General features: G+C 37.6%; 1 protein-coding gene and 1 non-coding gene across 2 annotated transcripts in view; both read right to left on the bottom strand.

Annotated features, from left to right (window-relative positions):
- The window catches only part of ANKRD18B (ankyrin repeat domain 18B), a 59,041-nt gene that overhangs the window by 35,946 nt on the left and 1,655 nt on the right, over positions 1-21,440 (bottom strand). Inside the window, 8 exon segments of the mRNA XM_030919174.1 lie at positions 2,697-2,767; positions 5,029-5,082; positions 9,648-9,678; positions 9,680-9,716; positions 12,640-12,777; positions 13,547-13,653; positions 18,156-18,329; positions 18,492-18,606. Of these exon segments, the coding sequence (XP_030775034.1) occupies positions 2,697-2,767; positions 5,029-5,082; positions 9,648-9,678; positions 9,680-9,716; positions 12,640-12,777; positions 13,547-13,653; positions 18,156-18,329; positions 18,492-18,606 (727 nt within the window).
- Positions 10,837-10,943, bottom strand: LOC115894060. Its single transcript, XR_004054115.1, has one exon. It is a non-coding gene; the product is annotated as a U6 spliceosomal RNA (small nuclear RNA).

Here is a 21,440-nt window from a genome sequence, read left to right as displayed (position 1 = left end):
AGATAGCAGCACTAATCTACTTTGACACATAACTACACGTTTAGATAACCCCACTGTAACTATACACATGAGATTTTGAGTAGAGAAACAGAAAGAATCGGATAACTTATAATAAGAGAAGCAGCAAGGGAACCTCTTTCTTTTTATAGCTGAACTTCTTTTCTTCAAAGCCAGGACCTCTGCTTGTAACAAGCCCACCTCATTCTTAAGCCTTTGCATATCTTGCTGTAAGTCTTCTTCTAGATATGCTTTTGATGTTCTGTCACTATGTGGTGGAGAATAACTCACATTTTCTAATTCGGGTTTCATGCTTTTATAGATATTAGCAGTGGGACTGTCACATGTGGGTCCCTGAAACACACTTGCCAGTCACCTTCTAAGCTTTAGAAGGGCTTCTAAGTTCCATATGGCTTGTGGAACAAGCGCTGTATCAGTTTTTGGTTTTTGTAAGTGTCTGTAACAGCAGAAATACTGTGGCCTTCTATCCATATTACATGCTTCAATTCTTTGGAGTGAGCAAACCACAAATCAAAAAGACTTTTTGGATTTCTAGACTGAGGCCAATGTCTAATGTCTAATTTCCAATCTGTGGTATTTTGGGTTATATTTTCTTGTCATTTGCATATCAAACTCTTGGTCTTCTTTCATTTCAGCCATAACTACTGGGTTCCTTAATTTTTCAATTTCTGTATCATTACAACAATTCTCTTTCTTCTTCATCTCTGTGAGAAACAGGCTACATGTCTGGTTTGTTACAATTTTTACAGTCTGATTTATTTTCACTTGAATAAAGCTTAGAAGATGACTGGCAAGTGTGTTTGAGGGGCCCCGAGTGTAAATGCAATGACAAGACCTGAGTGAGATGGGCTCGTTCTGTTCAGGCAATGCCTGGAGTACTACAGAGTTAGACACTCCAGGTGTATCTGCTTCCTCAGGGATATTATCAGGGATATGATTCATCAGATTACGGGGCACTCCCTTTAAGTTTGTCCCTCTTTAGGTTTACAATGTAAGAGCGCTTCCTCAGGACAAACAGTAATTTTGGATTTTTCAAAACTTTCAGCAATCTTCAGTTGAACTTTTTTGTAATGAATTTTTTTTTTGAGATGGACTTTCACTCTTGTTGCCCAGGCTGGAGTGCAATGGCATGATCTTGGCTCCACACAACCTCTGCCTCCCAGGTTCAAGCGATTCTCCTGCCTCAACCTCCCAAGTAGCTGGGATTACAGGCATGCACCACCACATCTGGCTAATTTTGTATTTTTAGTAAAGACGGGGTTTCCCCACGTTAGTCAGGCTGGTCTCAAATTCTCGACCTCAGGTGATTCACCCGCCTAGGCCTCCCAAAGTGCTGGCATTACAGGTGTGAGTCACCATGCCCGGTATTGTAATGAATTTTAAAGGAAGTCCTGAATATACAGATATATCGTCTTTATTACAATTTTTACTCAGTTCTGGTTCTTGAGACATTTCTTTTTTTTTTTTTTGCAGGTGCAAAAGTGAAAATTCATTTGCTTCTTTTGTTTCTCAGGTGTCTTTTCTGACAGGGTGCATGTTTTAAAATTAACTTTATTCTCAATTAAGTATGAACAAAGAAAAAATAGAAAATAATTAAAATTGAACTGTGAAACTTAATCTATGTTTTACTACCCCTAAGTTACTGGATTATAACTAAGAAGTAAAAAATAATTTGCCTTGGCTTAATATAGGAGAAAAACATGAGTCAGGAAGCTTAACTCTGTTTGGAGTAAACTTAATTCATTATGAATTAAATCTGACAGAAATGGGTTCACAGATGATATGTAGTATTCTACAGGCTTTCTCTCTTGAAAGGATTTTTACCTCAGCATACCCTAAATAATGAACCCCTACAGTGAATTAATATCTCTGAGGATTAACTAAAGAGTAGGCAAATGCTAAATTATTAGAAGCCAAAACGCATACCAATCAGAAACAGAAGAAAATTTTTAGATTCTACTTCAAATGTTCTACTGTAATATGACAGTGTTATCTAGAAAGTTATCTGCTTATATCCAGGTCTAATATATTCTAAGCTCCACTAGTGACAGTGGGTTAAAAAATTTTAATAGCATTTTCTATTTATGTTAAAACAAGAAAGTTATTGTTTGTACCCTGACACCAAAGTCCCTTTCTGGAAGGCATGATTCTCTCAATAGGCAGTTGGGCTGATTTTAGGAACCCATCCTCTCCCTGAACATAGACACCAAAGGTAACCAGAAACCAAAAAACAGACGAAGTCTTTAACCTCAGCGATGGTGACCGGCAACATAAAATTGCAAAGTCTGAACCACTGGGAACCACTCCTTTAACATGAGGTGAACTCAGGGGCCATCACTGTCCAACTGCTTATAATTTCTCTTGCTTAGTAATACAACTCCATTTCTGATGTCACTTTCTTCATCATGAAGAAGGTTATAAAAATAAAAGAGCAAAGTGACTTCTGGAAATTTCTGGCCTCAATTCCAAGGGTACAGATAGCTATGAGTTACTATAGACTGTAAGAATATTTTAAATTTTATAACTGGCTAAAATGTTTTAAAATTCAATATGAAATTACGCTCTTTGGATTCTAAAAGGATAGCCTAAAAAGTCACTTCATTTGGACTATGCCATGGTATTAAAGAGAAACACACAAACAAACCAATAGTAAACCAGAAATTTAAATTGCTATATACCTGCGGCTGTTTATTTCCACTTCTTTCAAGCCTTTCTTGCTTTTCCTCTGAAGCCACTTTTAAGTTGTGTTCTGCTGACAAATCCATATGTTCAGTTAAAATGACTTAGAATAAAGACTATAGTCTTTATAAAAATGGATACAAAATAACATACTTTTATTTTATAAACTGAGAGTTTAAATGAAGCTAAATGTTTACTGGAATATCTACATTTTTAAGAAGCACTTCTAATTATCTAAAATTTTAACAAACCACTTGGGGAGACACTAGATATCAGCAGGTTCAAGACATGCAAAAGTCTCAGGGTCACCCACAAATTATTCCACCCAATGTAAATAAACAAAACTGCTGGAAACAAGACAAAAATTAAAAATACAGTGAAAACGGCCAGGCGCGGTGGCTCAAGCCTGTAATCCCAGCACTTTGGGAGGCCGAGACGGGCGGCTCACGAGGTCAGGAGATCGAGACCATCCCGGCTAACACGGTGAAACCCCGTCTCTACTAAAAAATGCAAAAAACTAGCCGGGCGAGGTGGCGGGCGCCTGTAGTCCCAGCTACTCGGGAGGCTGAGGCAGGAGAATGGCGTGAACCCGGGAGGCGGAGCTTGCAGTGAGCTGAGATCCCCGGCCACTGCACTCCAGCCCGGGCGACAGAGCGAGACTCCGTCTCAAAAAAAAAAAAAAAAAAACAGTGAAAACATATAAAGTAACACTTTACTATTCTCTACTTCATAATAGTATCTTTTTAACAACATGCTACGCGAGTTTTTACTAATAATTTGCAAAATTTTTGTTACTGTTACACCTTTATAATGTACACTCTGTTTTTTACATCTGAAATGTTTTCCTCTACTATTCTGATAAATGTATTTTTGTGTTGTAAGACTCAGAATGTAGGCTGGGCACAGTAGCTCACACCAGTAATCCCAGCACTTTGGAAGGTCCAGGTGGGTAATTGCTTAAAGCCAGGAGTTTAAGACCAGTCTGGAGACCATAGTGAAACCCTGACTCTATAGAAAATTTGCCAGGCATGGTGGTGTGTGCCTGTAGTCCCAGCTACTCAAGAGGTTGAGGCAAGAGGATCTCTTAAACCCAGGAGTTTCCGTTTGCAGTGAGTCTCAATAATGCCATTGCAGTCCACCCTGGGTGACAGAGTAAGAACTTGTTTCCAAAAACAGAAAAAGAAAAAAGGCTCAAAATGCTATGTGCAGTCCTCCTTGAATCTGGCTATCTTTCTCCACGTACACAGGCTAGCTCTGTCCTTGGGGCTCCCTTAGTACTTTGTCCATTTTTCTAGTGTCACTTCACCATCTGAACGGTGCATCATGTCTTTGCACGTCTATCCCTTTTGTTGCTGGACTGTAGCAATCATCTTTGTATAAAGTCTTTATTTTACTAAATGTTTATTGAGCTCCTGCTAAGTGGTAGGCACTGGGGTTTAAAGAATGAGAATAAAAGCTGTCAGGGATGGCTTTTCTAGAGATCATGCATGGGCTGAGACTTAGACAGTGAGGTTTACCAGATTAAAAGAGGCAGACGGCAGGAAAGATAGTACATGCCAGACAGTGGCAAGACAGGGAGAGAAGCCTCCCAGAGTGTATGTATTTGTCTACATGAGAGGGATGGTGACGGGGCATCACCAGCAGCTCAGTAATGGCAGCAAAAGGGGCAGACAGAGAAAGGGCTGCAGATGGAGATTTCGGCAGAAGCCAGTTTCTGAAAACCTTATATAAACCAACTATTACTGTTGTTTCTTAAATTTATTTAAAAAAAGCAAAACAAATTAGAAAAGCATAATTCCAAGAAAAAGACCAACATTTTACTTTATTGTATCTTATCCTATTTGACTTGATTTTTCTTAGAGATGGGGTCTCACTCTGCCACCTAGGCTACAGTGTAAGGTTGCTATCATAACTAACTACAGGATCAAACTTCTAGGCTCAAGTAATTTTCCTGCTTTAGCCTCCCAAGTAGCTGAGATCACAGGGGCAGAACACCACACCCAGCTACAGATTTTTAAAAAATAGACACGAGGTCTGGCGATGTTGCCCAGGCTGCTGGACCTCCTAGCCTCAAGGGATGCTTCTAGCTCAGCCTCCAACACTGACAAGATTACAGGCAGGAGCCACCATCCCTGGCAACACCAATATTTTCAAATGAATAAACTGGAGCTCCATCATTTTATTTTATCATGGATGGGTGAAAACTTTGTAATAGACTCATGGATTCCATGGATTTGTGACAAGGAAACTATAGCATTAACTACGGCTGAAGCTTCCCTTGTCTTCCAGTCTCTTCACATGATTAAGAGTAGAGACACTCAAGTGTCTTACCTTTTGCACCTTCTTTCCTTTTTTTCAAATTTGCAGGCTTCACAACTGCTGTTTCTGCCAAACATGCAAGCTTGTTAGATATTCCTTCTAGAAAACATCATCCCTCTGCCTCCTTACCTGGCAAAGTTTCACTCACTCTGCATGCTTCCCCTAAATCCTACCCATTTTTTTAGAAGCTTGCAGTCATCGCCACAAATTTAAAAGTGCATGGCATCTAATGAACATAATAAATTTCTAGTAAATAATAACTATATGCTCCCAGGTGACACCTATCCTCCACCTACCCTCTACAAAATGGGTCAGCACACTACAGACCACAGGCCAAATCCTGCCTACCGTAAGTTTTTTCTCAGTAAAGTTTTATGAGAGTACAGTCATGCCTATTCACTGACATGCTGCCTATGACTGCTTTCACACTACAATGGCAGGGTTGAGTAGCTACGACAGAGACCACATGGCCTTTAGCTGCTTAAATTGTGTGTGAGAGAGAGAGAGAGAGAGAGAGAGAGAGAGAAAGAGAGAAAGAGAAAGAGAGACCACATGGCCTAAAATATTTCCTATATGGCCCTTTATAGAAAAAGCTCGCCAATCCCTGCTTTATACTCTGAACAGAATGCCCTAATTCTCAAATTGAATCTAATGCCTCCCCTGCTCACAATTTTCCAATGAATTTCTAGAGCAAACACTGCTGGCTCCCTACCCAAGAGCAGTTCCTTGTTGTTTCTTGCTGGAGAATCACAAATCTATTTGGATATTTATTATCTCAATACTCCTCTCCAGCTTCAAAAGGTAAGTGATTATTCAAAGCTAATCACATAACCACATTTGCTTTCCCAGTGCCTGGTTTAGGAATGAACATGTGGTGTGACCCAGCTAATAAAATTTTACAAAAAGGGCTGAGCACCGTGGCTCATGCCTGTAACCCCAGCACTTTGGGTGGCTGAGGCAGGCGGATCACAAGGTCAAGAGACCGAGACCATCCTGGCCAACATGGTGAAACCCCGTCTCTACTAAACATAGAAAAATTACCTGGGCGTGGTCGCACGTGCCTGTTGTCCTAGCTCCTCGGGAGGCTGAGGCAGGAGAATTGCTTGACCTTGGGAGGTGGAGGCTGCAGTGAGCCAAGATCGTGCCACTGGACTCCAGACTGGTGACAGAGAGAGACTACATCCCCCCCCCAAAAAAAAAAAAAAAAAATTACAAAAAGTCCCCTGCAAGCTTATGAGTTTTCTCCCAATTTAAAAGACACGTGAAGAAAAGCAGCCCTTCCAGCCTTTAGATACTGTCTTGTGAGAACATGATGTTTGGAGCTGTTGCTAAGTAGCCAACCATGAAAGGAGACATGAACAAGACACTGCCAACAGCATAGCTGAAAGAGGAATAAGTGGGATCCAATAATATCACCGGACAACCAAAACAAGCTTGGTTCTTATGGTTTTGGTCACTGTTAGGTCTTGTAGTATTTGCAGCCAAAAGCATTCTACCTCAGAAGTTTCCCCTGGCCTACAGGATAAGATCTACTCAGTTTTATACCATTAAAAGTCTTTTACTGGACTTGTTTCTAGACACAGGTAAAACAACAACAAAGTCTTTCCTAAGGTTGCCTTCACTGACACATACTAAACATAATAAACACACAATAAATAATAAGTATAAGTTATTTTCACTTCATTAACAAGCTCTCCATATTTTTTTTTGCACTAGTAAATCTGAACTGCTCATAAACTCTACAAAGTTCACTATCTTTTGAACTTGCTCCTCGTGTTTTAAAACTTTCATTCTTTGCGGGTGCTGCTTCTGTCAAACATGCAAGCTTGTTAGATACTCCTTCTGCCAAGCATCATCCCTCTGCCTCCTTACCTGGCAAACAAAGTTCCACCCACTCTGCACGCTCACCCTAAATCCTACCCACATTTTAGAAGCTTGCATTCATTACCACAAATGTAAATGTGCCTGGAACATACTGAACATGATACATATGTAATAAATAATAACTATAAGCTCCCAGGTGACATTAGACACATAGCAGTATTTAAGGTGGTAAATAAATAACAGTGGTAATAACAATCTCCTAACTGTATTTTTTAAATGTATTTTGTCACATTGGAAAAATGCTTAGTCTATAAAAGATACATGATAGTTATTTTTTAAGTGGACAAATATATGAATGAAAATGTTTTTCTTAAAAATTCTGTTAAAAAACACAAAAATTAAATAGTTATCTATATTCTAATATCCTATTATGAGCACCTTAAAGACAAAAACTACGTCAATTCCATCTTTGTCTTGTGCATTTGCCAAACCTAACTTACAGAAGTGATTTGATAAATATATACTAAATTAACGGTGTCTTTATACAGTTCAGATTGTACAACACATTAGGTGTTATACTTTTGTTATTGTGAACCATTTTTATAATTTTATTATAATTAAAAAAAATTTTTTGAGCCTAGAGTTTGGCTATTGGAATATTTATTATGATCATCTCTTGCCTAATGGTTACCAGAGTTTTTTTTGTTTTGTTTTGTTTTTTGAGATGGAATCTTGCTCTGTCACCCAGGCTGGAGTGCAGTGGCACGTTCTCGGCTCACTGCAATCTCCACTTCCAAGGTTCAAACAATTGTCCTGCCTCAGCCTCCCGAGTAGTTGGGAATATGGGTGCCCACCCCCATGCCTGGCTAATTTTTGTACTTTTAGTAGAGATAGGGTTTCACCATGTTGGCCAGGCTGGTCTCAAACTCCTGACCTCAAGTGATCTGCGTTCCTTGGCCTTCCAAGTGCTGGGATTACATGCATGAGCCACCACGCCCAGTCTGGTAACAGATTACCTTGTCCCAACAAAATTACTATTATTATAATTATCCAGCACATAAAAAAACACAGCTTGTTCTAAGAAGTGCATATATCTCATGAGGTTCCAACTTATGGTGAATAAAAGTAGACCTTGTTTGTATAAGAATATGTAACATAACTTCTGCTTCTTGGGAAGGAATTACTTTTCTGTCTTCTGTATTCAGTAGGTATCTTCAGAAATAATCTCCTATTTGTATGGGTGCACAATGGCTCGGTTTTATGGTTCTTATTGCCATTTGTTTACGGTATCAGAAAGGGATTGTTGAATTCCCAGTTCTAAAGACAGTTACTTTCTTAGTGACACAGATTCCTGTGTAATACACTTGACCCTGAACAATAAGAGTTTGAACTGCAGGGGTCCACTTACATGCAGATTTTTCTTCTGCTTCTGCAACCAAGAGACAGCAAAACCAACCATTTTCTTCCTCCTTAGCCTAATTAACCTGAAGATGATGAAGATGAAGACCTTTGGGAGGATTCACTTATGTTTATGAATAGTAGGTATGTTTTTTTCTTTTCTATGATTTTCTTTGTAACAGCTTCATTTCTCTAGCTTATTTTATTCTAAAAGCATAGTATATAATAATGCAACACATACCAACTATGTGGTCATCGACTGTTTATGTTATCAGTAAAGTTTCCAGTCAGGCCGGGCGCGGTGGCTCAAGCCTGTAATCCCAGCACTTTGGGAGGCCGAGATGGGCGGATCACGAGGTCAGGAGATCGAGACCATCCTGGCTAACACTGCGAAACCCCGTCTCTACTAAAAAATACAAAAAACTAGCCGGGCGAGGTGGCGGGCGCCTGTAGTCTCAGCTACTCGGGAGGCTGAGGCAGGAGAATGGTGTGAACCCGGGAGGCGGAGCTTGCAGTGAGCTGAGATCCGGCCACTGCCCTCCAGCCCCGGCGACAGAGTGAGACTCCGTCTCAAAAAAAAAAAAAAAGTTTCCAGTCAATGGTAGGCTATTAGTAGTTACGTTTGGAAGGAGTCAAAGTTATACTCAGATTTTCAACTGCACAGGGATCAGAGTCCCTAACTCCCAAAATATTCAAGAATCAACTATAATTAACATTTATTTACTAAATATAAACCATTTACTATAAAAATTAAATAGAAGATCCATTTGCATAACAAGTCCAATTTGTAACAATGTAATTATAGAGGAAAATGCAACATGCTAACTTAAAAATCTAATTTCTTATTTATATTAATACAAAAATATAATGTAGAATTTCAGGGATCATAAACGAATTTTTTTCAGAATACTGTTTGAGATTGAGAACTAACTTCTTAACTCTGAATTCTAAACTAAAGAAATTAAATTTAAAAAATTAATTTATACATAAATATACATATTTTAAACTGCTCTTTTATGATTAAAAATACGTAATCTTACTTTTTTTGGGTTTTTTTGGAGATAGAGTCTTGCTCTTTCATCCAGGCTAGAGTGCAGTGGTGCCATCTCAGCTCACTGCAACCTCCATTTCCTGGGTTCAAGTGATTCTCCTGCCTCAGCCTCCCAAGTAGCTGGGATTACAGGCACCCGCCACCATGCCCAGCTAATTTTCATATTTTTAGTAGAGATGGGGTTTCACCATGTTAGCCAGGCTGGTCTCAAAATCCTGACCTCAGGTGATCCACCCGCCTTGGCCTCCCAAAGTGCTGGGATTACATGTTTGAGCCACCACGCCTGGCCTGTAATTTTGCTTTTTAAAATCAGTAAGACCACCAAGAGAAATGAGAAATTTACTATCAGAAGTCTTACCTTGATTGTCATTTCGAAGATGATTTTTAAGTTATCTTATTTTTATGTTCCAAAATTTGTTGTTGAATGCTATGCATAATAAATAAAATTAGTATTTTAATAGCGATATGAAAAATATTTACCAAACATATTAAATTCTTAAAGCATTTCAGACAATATTAGAGCTAATATCAGAACTCTAATGTCCAATACACTTGAAAATTTTAAGCTCTATAAACTTATTAAGCTTCTAATTAAAGAAAAAAACAGGAAGTACTCATAAACTGAGAAAAACATAGCTCAGTAAGTTAATTCTAGTTAACTTAACAGCCTGGAAACTGTCCTGCACTCAGAGTAAGTCCTCGCTCTGTAACCAATAGGTATTTTGTTTTCAGACCAGTTGCTTCTCTTAGGCTCCGTGGTTTCTTCTAAAAAACAAAGATTTTACTACTTGACTTTACTAGGTTGTTAGCAGGATGTAATGAGAAAAAATGTTTAAATAAATGTTCAGAGAAATAGTAAAGCAATGGAAAAATTTATTCTTGAGCTGCATTGCTGGAACAATTTTGGAATCTCAAATAAAACCTGATGAGTGTTTTTTTATAGGTTCTAATATTTGAATGTCACAGTTTTCAGAGAATATTATTAAGTGCTAATTTTGGTTATTAGTTCTATTCATTGTGGCTTATAGTTCAGAGCATTTTAGCTAGTTCATAACTTGTAACTAAATTTATATATAAATATATTATTGTCTCATTAAAACATATAACCTAATTATCCCCTATTACTGAGCTCATCAATCACACCAAGGGCAGAAAACTAATAGATGTCAAAACCTGGCTGGGACAACTACCATTCCTTCTCTACCTCCTCAAACTCAGAGCCAGCAGGTCTCTGTCAGAGGCTGCATCTTCTGGGTCCTCTCCGACTGACATACAAGACAAAGCCCTGCTTGTATTGTTTTTCAGTTCCATGAAAGAGATGCAAGTTGGTGTTTCCTCATTTCCAAGTCATGTACTAACAACATATTTGCATGTAACATCCCATATGCCACTCAGCTCTGTTCTCATTTCACAGATCACCTTACATGAATATTTCTATAATGATCATAATAACAATTTCCATATCGGGTGACTCTTGTTTTGGTTTGACTCACATTATTTCCTTGAAGCTAGTTAACAAATAGTCAAATGACCTTCTAGAGACTATGCAACATGTGGAATGCTTTCTGAATTTGTGTGCCATCCTTAGGCAGCAGGCACGCTTATCTGTTCTGTATTGATCCAATTTTAGAATATGTGCTGCTGGGCCGGGCGCGGTGGCTCAAGCCTGTAATCCCAGCACTTTGGGAGGCCGAGACGGGCGGATCACGAGGTCAGGAGATCGAGACCATCCTGACTAACACAGTGAAACCCCGTCTCTACTAAAAATACAAAAAAAAACTAGCCGGGCGAGGTGGCGGGCGCCTGTAGCCTGTAGTCCCAGCTACTCGGGAGGCTGAGGCGGGAGAATGGCGCAAACCCGGGAGGCGGAGCTTGCAGTGAGCTGAGATCCGGCCACTGCACTCCAGTCCGGGCGACAGAGCGAGACTTCGCCTCAAAAAAAAAAAAAAAAAAAAAAAAAAAAAGAATATGTGCTGCTGAAACAAATATAAAGCCCTGTTTCATACATGGATACTCAGAAGTCATGGATGAGGCTTAGCTCTGTTAAATCCAAATTATCTACTTTAGATACAGAGAATTCTGTTGAACGACTTCCTGTGAGGTAGAATTTTAAAATATTTTAAAAACTTGAGGTAGAGATGCAAATAGCCTGACAGATTTTCATTATTATGGAAACACATTACTTGAGGGGCCAACTCCAAGTTGATGCCCATTACTCTATTAAAGGATAATGTGGAACATTCTGCTATCTAACAAAAGCTGCTACACATGACAGAAAAAAGGCTCAAGGTACAGATGTGACAACAAAAGGCAAAGGGACCTCTGCTCTCTTCCTGCAACATTATTTGAATATCCCTGACTGTTGAGTACAATCCAACTAATATTTGCTAGAGAACAGATGGAAACTGGTCTCAAAGGATAACATACCATGGAGGTATAGGCTAGGCCTAGCTAAGAGGTGGGCTACAAATAAGGTTTTTAGTATTAGGGAGAAGGTCAATTTACTCACTATGTGTGTGGGTAAAGCTAGGAGGCCTCTCTGCCAGAACAGGGTGCTGGGAACAATGGCTGAGCCTATATACGTGAACTAAAAAACACTGTAGCTGTGGATACTGTGTATGAGTCATCATGAAGAGTGAGGGATCTGAATCAGTAAGGGCATCCTGGTGCCAAAAGTCAATCATTACCAGATTGCAGGACAAGTTACAATGGCAGCAATACAGGAAGTGAATCAATGGAAACAACAGAATGACTAGAATGGCCTTTTCCCCCCTTCTTCTGACTTGTAAAGCAAGATTGTCTCCCTTGGACTTAGGGAACCCCTTAGCTTTCTGAGAAATCCAAAGGAGGAAGGCATAAGAGATAGCCCCAGGGAATAATACAAGATTTTTTGCTACACTGGACATTTCAAGACCCAACAACTAATTTGGAAAGTCAGGCCAGGCATGGTGGCCTTTGCGAGGCCAAGGCAGGAGAATCACTTGAGCTCAGGAACATGGGCAACATAGTGAGACTTTGTTTAAAAAAAAAAAAGAAAGAAAGAAAGAAAAAAAGAAAGTAAAAGATGTGACATTATTTATGTCCCACATACAAGGGTAACACTTGGAATGAAATGAACAACACTGAGATCCCTAGGGATAAAGGTCTTCAAAGGTCCTGAAAGAATCTTGCACTCATTGCTACTTCTAACTAGTCTAGCTTTCTGTTTGATTTCTGGTTAAAAAGTGGACTAACTTGTTGCCATTCCAAACTACCTCAACCAAACTATGAACTCTCATCTAATGTATAAGATGCAATATTTGTAATTATTTTAAACCTTAATTTAGTATTAACCTAATATAAGCATATACCTTCTCAAATCACAACAAACAGCATAATCCTCAGCAGTTTGGCCAAACATGTCTTGAGAAAAGATATTTACATTTTGTTGGAGGAGGAGGCTGACAATACTTGACGAGTTATACTGCACAGCAAGCATGAGGGCTGTTCTAAAATAAAGAAATAACAGCACTCAAGAACTTTAATAAAGATATTTAATTAGCAAATTGGATATACTTTACCGATTTCATACCTTGCCTGTCAGGATAGACATAATAACCATTTACATGTACTAGCTTATGTGTATAAGTATCTTGGGTGCTCACGTGTTCATCTTGGTAAATTACCACCAAGGCTAGAAGGCAGGGACAACAAGGAAGCTTCTTGTCCCATTGGGATATGACATAATACAAGCTCCTAATTTATAATCTTTCGGTGACCAAGAAACTGTGCTGAGGTCGCTTATCTGAAGTAGGCAAAGATTTAGATGAAGATTTCCCCATTGCTTTCCTAGTCTGATATATTGTAATTCAAAGTCAGCTAGGGATCAAACAAGTAAGAGCTATCTGCAGGCTGAAAACAACAGCAACAACAACAACAATAGTAATAGTAGTAGTTGTAAACTGAAAGTCAAAGTCTATGCTTTATAAAATTTAGAAAATACAAAACCCCTTTAGTTATTATGATTACAGGACCAAAAACATCAGATTACAAATAACAGTCTATAAGAGAAGATGAAGCCTACTATATACTGCTTTTGATGTTGCTCAGTCCAAATAACTGCTTTTCTACCTAACTGATTATTTGTATTATTTTTTACTATATGCCAATAATTTTAAGTGAATCTTATTAACATTTCTTACTTGAGTTACCACTCTAGAACACTCAGGTTTTTAGGAAATAAACAAAAAACAACAAAAAAAACAAAAACTATTGCACCTTCTGAAACTGTCAACGGCATGTATATTTGCCTGGTTCTTCAATAAAAATTCCACCATTTGCTGTCTCGTAGAATCTATAGCCAACAAAAGTGGAGTGTTTCCCTCCTGTAAGAAAGCAAAAACAATTTATAATTCACAAAATTACATATTTCTCAACTGAACTAAAAATCTTCTATAAGATGCTATGAACTTAAACTTGCAATAAAGAAAGTAAGTAAATGCAAAGCAGTCCCTTCCTTTTCACTCCTCTGTGCTTTCCCACACACTGCCTTGCAAACACCCCTCCTCTGCCTCCCCACATTAACTTCGGTCATCTCCAAAACTCACTTTATTTAGCAGTCCCAAAAATCCTTGCTTCTATCTCAGCATTTAGCACAGTATATCGTAATTATTTGTTTCCCACTGAAACCAAGAGCTTCTTGAGGGCAAAGGCTGTATCTTTTTTTCTCTATAACTCTAAAACCTAAGACATAGTAGCAAATGCTTTAAGTTTTTAAAATAAACTAATGATTTAAATTATCTCTAGAGTAGTGTTTCTTAAACTATATTTCAAAGAATATTTGTTTTACCAGAAGAACTGTACCCCAACAAAAAGGTTCCATGATCACCTGCATTTGAGAAGTATTACAAAACTGTATTATATGGCCAAAAATCTAGAAATCCCTTGAACTTTGCCTAATCTCAATTTGACAATACTTTTTGTGGCAAACATTAACACTTTAGGAACTAGAGTTTCAGGGATACAGTTGTCAGAGCTTCACAATACAAGTGTAGGTTTCCTCTGGGTGGTACAAACTTGCTTGATTCACTTGTATCAATGGTGTCAGGATGTCAATGTCAGGCACTCCTGATGCAAAGGGGCCACTAAGGAAATGAGCTCTGAATTAAGAGAGATTGGCTTCAAATGCACTTATTTTCCTTACTATTAAATAGTGCATGGGATTTTTCCTAATACAAGAGGATAGATTTTCATCTTAACTTAGAAAGTTCAGTATGTTCTGTGTAATACAGACCAGTTAAAAATTTTTGAAAATAAATATTAAAAAGCAAAGCTCAGTAAGAAATTTTATTCTCAATTATAATGATAATCCTGGGATGCTAATGCAACTTTACTTTTAAAATCCATTTGTATTGGTTTCCATTTAAATTGCTATTTAACATTATTTTTTTACTTTAGGCAAAATATAAATCAGAAATAAAAATACAATGGCTTATCAAGAAAAGTTCTAATACTGATGTATAGGGCTTATTTCTAGCATAACAAAAGCCAGTAAGTAACTTGCTTTTTTTTTGTTTTGAGACGGAGTCTCACCCTGTCTCCCAGGCTGGAGTGCAGTGGCATGATCTCCCCTCAATGCAAGCTCCGCCTCCCGGGTTCAGGCCATTCTCCTGCCTCAGCCTCTCAAGTAGCTGGGACTACAGTTGCCAGCTAATTTTTTGTATTTTTAGTAGAGACAGGGTTTCACCATGTTAGCCAGAATGGTCTGGATCTCCTGACCTCGTGATCTGCCTGCCTCGGCCTCCCAAAGTGCTGGGATTACAGGTGTGAGCCACCGTGCCCAGCCGTCACTTGCATTTTTAAGGGACACTGCTGAGAAGAAAGATATAATGTCTGCAATATTCATAATCTATCCACTTCTCAGCAGGCATAACCTAAAAAGGCTTCTAGGCATTCTTATGATCAGATCACTATTTGTGGTATAGATATAAAAAAAGAGTTAAACTTCTGAATTCTAAAATCAAACTCTATAATTGAGGGATTTATATAAACTATAGACTATATATTATGAACTAATATATGCTGTCTTGAAAAACTTGATATCTTTATGAAAATATACTATAAAAAAGGAGTTGTAAACTCAAATACTTGTAAGGATGAAGGAGGTTACCTGAGTAAGTGAAGTATTCAGGTGGGCACAGTAGGAAACTGGAGAATATGTGCCTCCTACACAGGGCAACGTCTGCACAGCAGACCAAGCACCGACGCGGTTCAGGGGACACCAGATTTGATTCTTAAGCCTGAGGTCCAGATTTCTGCATGAGTTTACTAAATTTTACATGTTGACTCAATTTAAAGAGGCAAAGAACAAATCTATGTGCCACATGTAGACTATAGCCCTTGTGTTTTTATATTTGCTACGAATGTGTTACTAAATGATTGTGTATAAACCAAGTATTTGCATGTGGAACTTTTTCTTTCTCTAGTATCATATGTTTAACAAAAAAAACTCAGGCCCTGAAATATACATAATAAAAATTGCTGTTAAGACTCATAATACCCACCTCAAGAATTTTCCCAACATTTATTCATTTGCAATCTATGTGTATATCATTTTCCCAGACTGTTAACCAAATAGATAATTAGTTCATAGGACTGTGGAAACTAAATTATTAAAAGAATTCCTATTGTATTCTCACTGACTTCAAGGATTTCAGTGTTTAAAACTGACATCCTGATTACGCCAAAGCTCTATAAACTTAACAGACACACTGAGATAGTCCCTAATACAACTTCAACTGAAAAAAAAAAAAAAGTTCAGGATTTGCTACTAATCTAATTGAAAAAAATCTCACTTGTAATGAACATTTGTTGACACATAATCACTAGAATGGTGACAGAGGAACATGAAATTGTGAAAGGGTCAGCCTCTACTTATGGAAAGATTACCCACAAGCAAATTGCTGAAGACTCTCTGAATGGCAGTGAATGATTCATGGTGGGAAGGAAAAGGTGTTATTCTGTAAGCTGAGAGCTGTTGCCAATGATATTTCCTTTCACTTCCCAGTCACAAACATAGAGAAAGACAGATAAGTCAGGCTAATGTTATTGGAAAGGAGAACTTTGAATAAAGTAGCACCTATCAAATGCCAACTGTTTTAGAGATTTCTTATGTCTTTGAGATACGGGAATTTATATACTGCATTTATCTATTCTGTGCTTCTTAATCACGAGTGTATTCGGATGCTGAGGTATTTGTTTTTGCTCTTGTTGTTGTAAGAGACAAGATTTTTGGATTGGCGCCATGTTCCAGGAGAATAATTGCACAAGCCTCTTCCTGGCAATGTACAGCCTATTCGTGTAAGATAAAAAATTAAGACTACAAATTCTAAGGGGCGGGCGGATCACGAGGTCAGGAGATCCAGACCATCCTGGCTAACACGGTGAAACCCCGTCTCTACTAAAAATACAAAAAATTAGCCAGGTGTGGTGGCGGGCACCTGTAGTCCCAGCTACTTGGGAGGCTGAGGCAGGAGAATGGTGTGAACCTGGGAGGCAGAGTTTGCATTGAGGGAAGATCACGCCACTGTACTCCAGCCTGGGCAACAGGGTGAGACTCCGTCTCTAAACAAACAACAAAAATTACTATGTTTCTCAGGCTGGACTCAAACTCCTGGGCTGAAGCAATCCTCCCACCTCAGCCTCCTGAGTAGCTGGGACTACAGGTACATGCCATTGTGTATGACTTCAAGAAAATATTATTAACCATACATGTTCAGAACTTATTAGATCTATTACATAAAAAACCTCAGGGGAAAGCCTACACTTGTAGATTTTTAACAAAATTTCCCCAGGTCACTGTAATGCACAATTCTAGCTGAGAATTACTGCAGCAGACAATCACTTCCGTTTCATCTCTCACCCACACGGCCAGTATCCTTTATCAGTTGGGATGTGGCCAGAAAGAGAAGAGTATGAGATAGAGTTTTTTATTAAAACTCCAGTTAATTTTCCTGGGTGTGGGTATAACAGGGACAAGTAAACTCAAAATCCCAGTTGATTTTGCTATTTATAAGTTCCTTATCTCCCACCTTCCCACCAAGATACTCTAGATTTGAGAGTTTAGACTCTTATCTAAGTGACTGTTTTTGCCAGGATAGGTAATAAGTCAGTTACTAATTTGTTCCACCCTTTGCTGAAGTGTTTCTCACCTCATCACCATCTATTCACTGCCAATCTGGTTTCCTCAGAGTCCTCTAAAAATTAATCTTTAGGCAAGTTTCAATCACTCTGTTTACCAAACCAAAAATGATTACCCCAAAGCTGAAGAGCACTTTGCCTCAATACATAAACTGGAAAAACAACAAACTAAAAAACAAAACCTCTTCTTGGCATTTTCCCTCATTACCTAATTTCCAAGTGACCTGCATGTTTTTGATTGCTCCCCTTTTCCCTTCCCATTTTTCCCTCTTAAACCTTACCAATGAAAGATACATCCTTTTTTTTTAGAAAACTGTCAGCAGCAAGATTTCCATTTATTGTAAGTTGCTTTAGTTTTGAGTTTTAAGATAAAACCTGTTTCCAGCGTAATTTTTTTCCTGTGATTTTTTAAATACTAATTAGAAAAAAAAATACACCTGGGGTAGGAAACAAATATTTGAAAAGAAGTTTTACCTTAACAAATTCACAAATATTTCCCGTAAGTGCACTAAAAAAGCTGTGCCCTCTAATGCTTCTTTTAAAGTATCAATATTTAAAATAAAATTTTAGACAATTATTTCAAAATATTTTTATTCAGAAACACTTGAGTTCCAAATATGCAAAACTGACTCTTACCTATGTCAATGTTAAAACAAACATTTTGAAAAGAAAGTTGATTGATCTATACCTCATTTAGTGCTTCAATATTTGCACGGTGGGAAAGCAGTTTTTCTGCCAGTGAAGTTCCCTTGTTATACATAGCATAATGGAGAGCAGTGTTGCCATAGATATCCTTAATGTTTGGATTGGCGCCATGTTCCAGGAGAATAATTGCACAAGCCTCTTCCTGGCAATGTACAGCCTATTCGTGTTAGATAAAAAATTAGACTATAAATTCTAAGAATTCAAAATACGTATTCCACAGGTTTCACCAACTAGTTATATTTAAATGAGACAAATTCATTTTAACTCTATGTATTTAAATCAAATCCATTTCATGCTGAAAGAGTTGGCTACGATATACCTTTATTAACGGTGTCCTGTTAAGTCTGTCACAGATGTCAATCTGGCAACTTCTGCTCAGCAAGAGAGTAACCACTTCCACACGGCCATGGGCACAGGCCAAATGTAGAACAGTCCTAGGAGAGTGAGAGGAGATTTCAGGAAATTGTAGTGCAGTATCTCAAAACCTACAATGGTTCATGTAATTGTAAACACTGAATGGCAGTTATTCCTCTGCCTTCAAAACAAATAATTTTCTTTTGAAGAAAGTACAGTATTTATTAGCTCTTACTGCTCCCTACCTTAATGAAACAGCAGCCTACTTGGATAGAATGAGCTTGGTGCTTGGATTCAGTTCAACTAGGGCTTGAGTTCTACTTTGTACTCAGTCACATACCAGCTATTGCTTAACCTTTCTGTGCCTCAATTTCCACATTAATAAAATAAAGATGACAATAGTAGCTAGCTCACAAGACATCATTATGATGCTTAAATGAAAATCTATGTAAAGCATTTAGAACCATTTCCAGAACAAGCAACAACTCAGTAACTGTTAGATTTTTGTTTGTTGAGGCAGGGTATTGCCCTGTTGTCCAGGCTGGAGTGCAATGGTGTATTGCAGCCTCACTGCAGCCTGAAACTCACAGGCTCAAGCAATCCTCCTGCCCTAGCCTCCTGAGTAGCTGGGACCACAGGAGCACACCAGCATAATCAGCAAATTTTTAAATATGTTGTGTAGAGCAGGAATGTCACTTTGTTGCCCAGTCTGGTCTCAAACTCCTGGCATCATGGGAACTTCCCACCTCAGGCTTCCAAAGTTCTGGAATGACAGGTGTGAGCCATGCACCCAGCCAGATGTTATAATTATTACTATTACTACTACTTAACAAAAACATTTTAATTAAGTAAAATGATACAATTATTGCTATTTTGCAGGATGAGTTAAAGGTTAGGTCACATTTTAGCATATCTGATATTGGAATGGCATTTATAATTCATAATTTTTTATAATCGGTAGCATTTAAAAAATCATCTCATTAATATAGAAAATAGTAGGGTATTACACAATCCATGAGGCCTTACATTAAGTAGAATACGGTATACACAGCAGGTCTAGGGCAGTTCTAGGCATCTAACTGACACTTAAACACATTTTAATTCCTAAAAGTACCACGGGGAACGATCACTGAAGTAACAACATATTTTTTAAACAAATTACTTCTTACTTTGATTTTTAAAAACATGAAGCTAAAGAAAACTAATGATTGAGATGAACAGGTATGGCTCATTTCAGTCAACACCTGGATTTACAGAATATATGCAAATCAGACTTTCCAATTATTAATATTAGAATTTAAGACTGATAAATTTTCAAAAGGGCAGTTAAAGGTTATCTCTTACTGTTTTCTACCTTCAGAAATGCTTTTGCTTGAAAGGTGGGAGGAAAAGCTTCAGTGAGATTAAGTCCTACTATTCCCATTTTAAATCTCTCATCTTGCTCAGGTACAACAGGTAAACATAAAGGCTTTAAGTATGGAAGGGTCCTGAGAGATAGTGCAAAATGTCTGCTACATAACAGGTTTTCAGGTTATGTTTGATGAACAAATGGACTGATAGAATACAGTTGGGGAGCCCAGTATTTTTAAATACAACTTCTATAAACCAATATTTTTGTGATAGTAATAATATTTGCTGTTTGTTATTTTTATAAGACTACAACTATAATGAAATGATTAATCTATCATTGTTTGCATATGCATATATGTAATGAATCTATACATAAGAAAAACATATATACATAAAAAATATATACACAATAAAATCTGCAAGCACAGATAAAAAGATTCCCTTATTTCTGAAGAAGCTAAAAGTTCAAACAAGATAACTCTCAATAATATAATGTAGTGAGAAATTATTTTTATCTGTACAAGATTCATATTTCTCTTCCCAAATATTATTCCATTAATAAATAATAAATTTAATAAATAAAATTAATAAATAATAAATTTAATAATAAATAATAAAAATAATAAATTTTTACTAGAAGTTTCATAAATGCTCACTTCAGAAATCAAAGGTAAGAAAAAGGAACAAAAGACTTTAAAATACAAATGCTCAGAAGTTACAAATTTTATCCTATTTTGTACATAATTTTGGCTAACACAAGGCTATAGTATGTTTGTGCATATGTGCAAGCAAACTGATTTTTTTTACCCTCACCGGCTATAACAAAATACATCTTCACACATCAACATACTTCTCGACCTACTGCCACCTTCAATGGCCACATATCCATTCTATGGGTTCTTAACATAAATGCTGAGAAAAACAAAGTGCATGTATCTCTATTTTCTAAAGGTATTTTAATACAATGGAATTGATGGGTAAAGGGCATATATATTTTTTAAATGTGGTAATTATCTCCAAATTATCCACTTGAAAAGTCATCAGCAACTTAAACTTCAAGCAGCAGTATAAGTACCACTGCTCTTTATTCTCACAAACATTGTGGATAGAAAACAGTCTCATTCCTCTTTCAACTTAAATTCTCTTATGAGAAACACTAAGAATTTTTTCCTATGTACATAAGTAACTTGTGGATCTGCAAAAAAGTACTTTGCTCACTTTTAGAGTTCTTTTCTTGTGGATTTGATTGGAAAGAACTCCCTGTAAAATAAAGATGTGCTTTTTATCTGTATATATATAACTGATATATATATATAATATATTAGTAATATATACAATTTGTTATATATAATCAGTAAATATAATGTTATATATATAATCATAAAATATATTATAAAGAATAAATTCGGCCGGGCGCGGTGGCTCAAGCCTGTAATCCCAGCACTTTGGGAGGCCGAGACGGGCGGATCACGAGGTCAGGAGATCGAGACCATCCTGGCTAATACGGTGAAACCCTGTCTCTACTTAAAAATACAAAAAACTGGCCGGGCGCGGTGGCTCAAGC

The sequence above is a fragment of the Rhinopithecus roxellana genome, chromosome 16, assembly GCF_007565055.1.
Source record: "Rhinopithecus roxellana isolate Shanxi Qingling chromosome 16, ASM756505v1, whole genome shotgun sequence".
Lineage (NCBI taxonomy): Eukaryota > Metazoa > Chordata > Mammalia > Primates > Cercopithecidae > Rhinopithecus > Rhinopithecus roxellana.
Note: the sequence above shows the minus strand (reverse complement) of the source record. Positions and strands in the feature narration are given on the sequence as shown.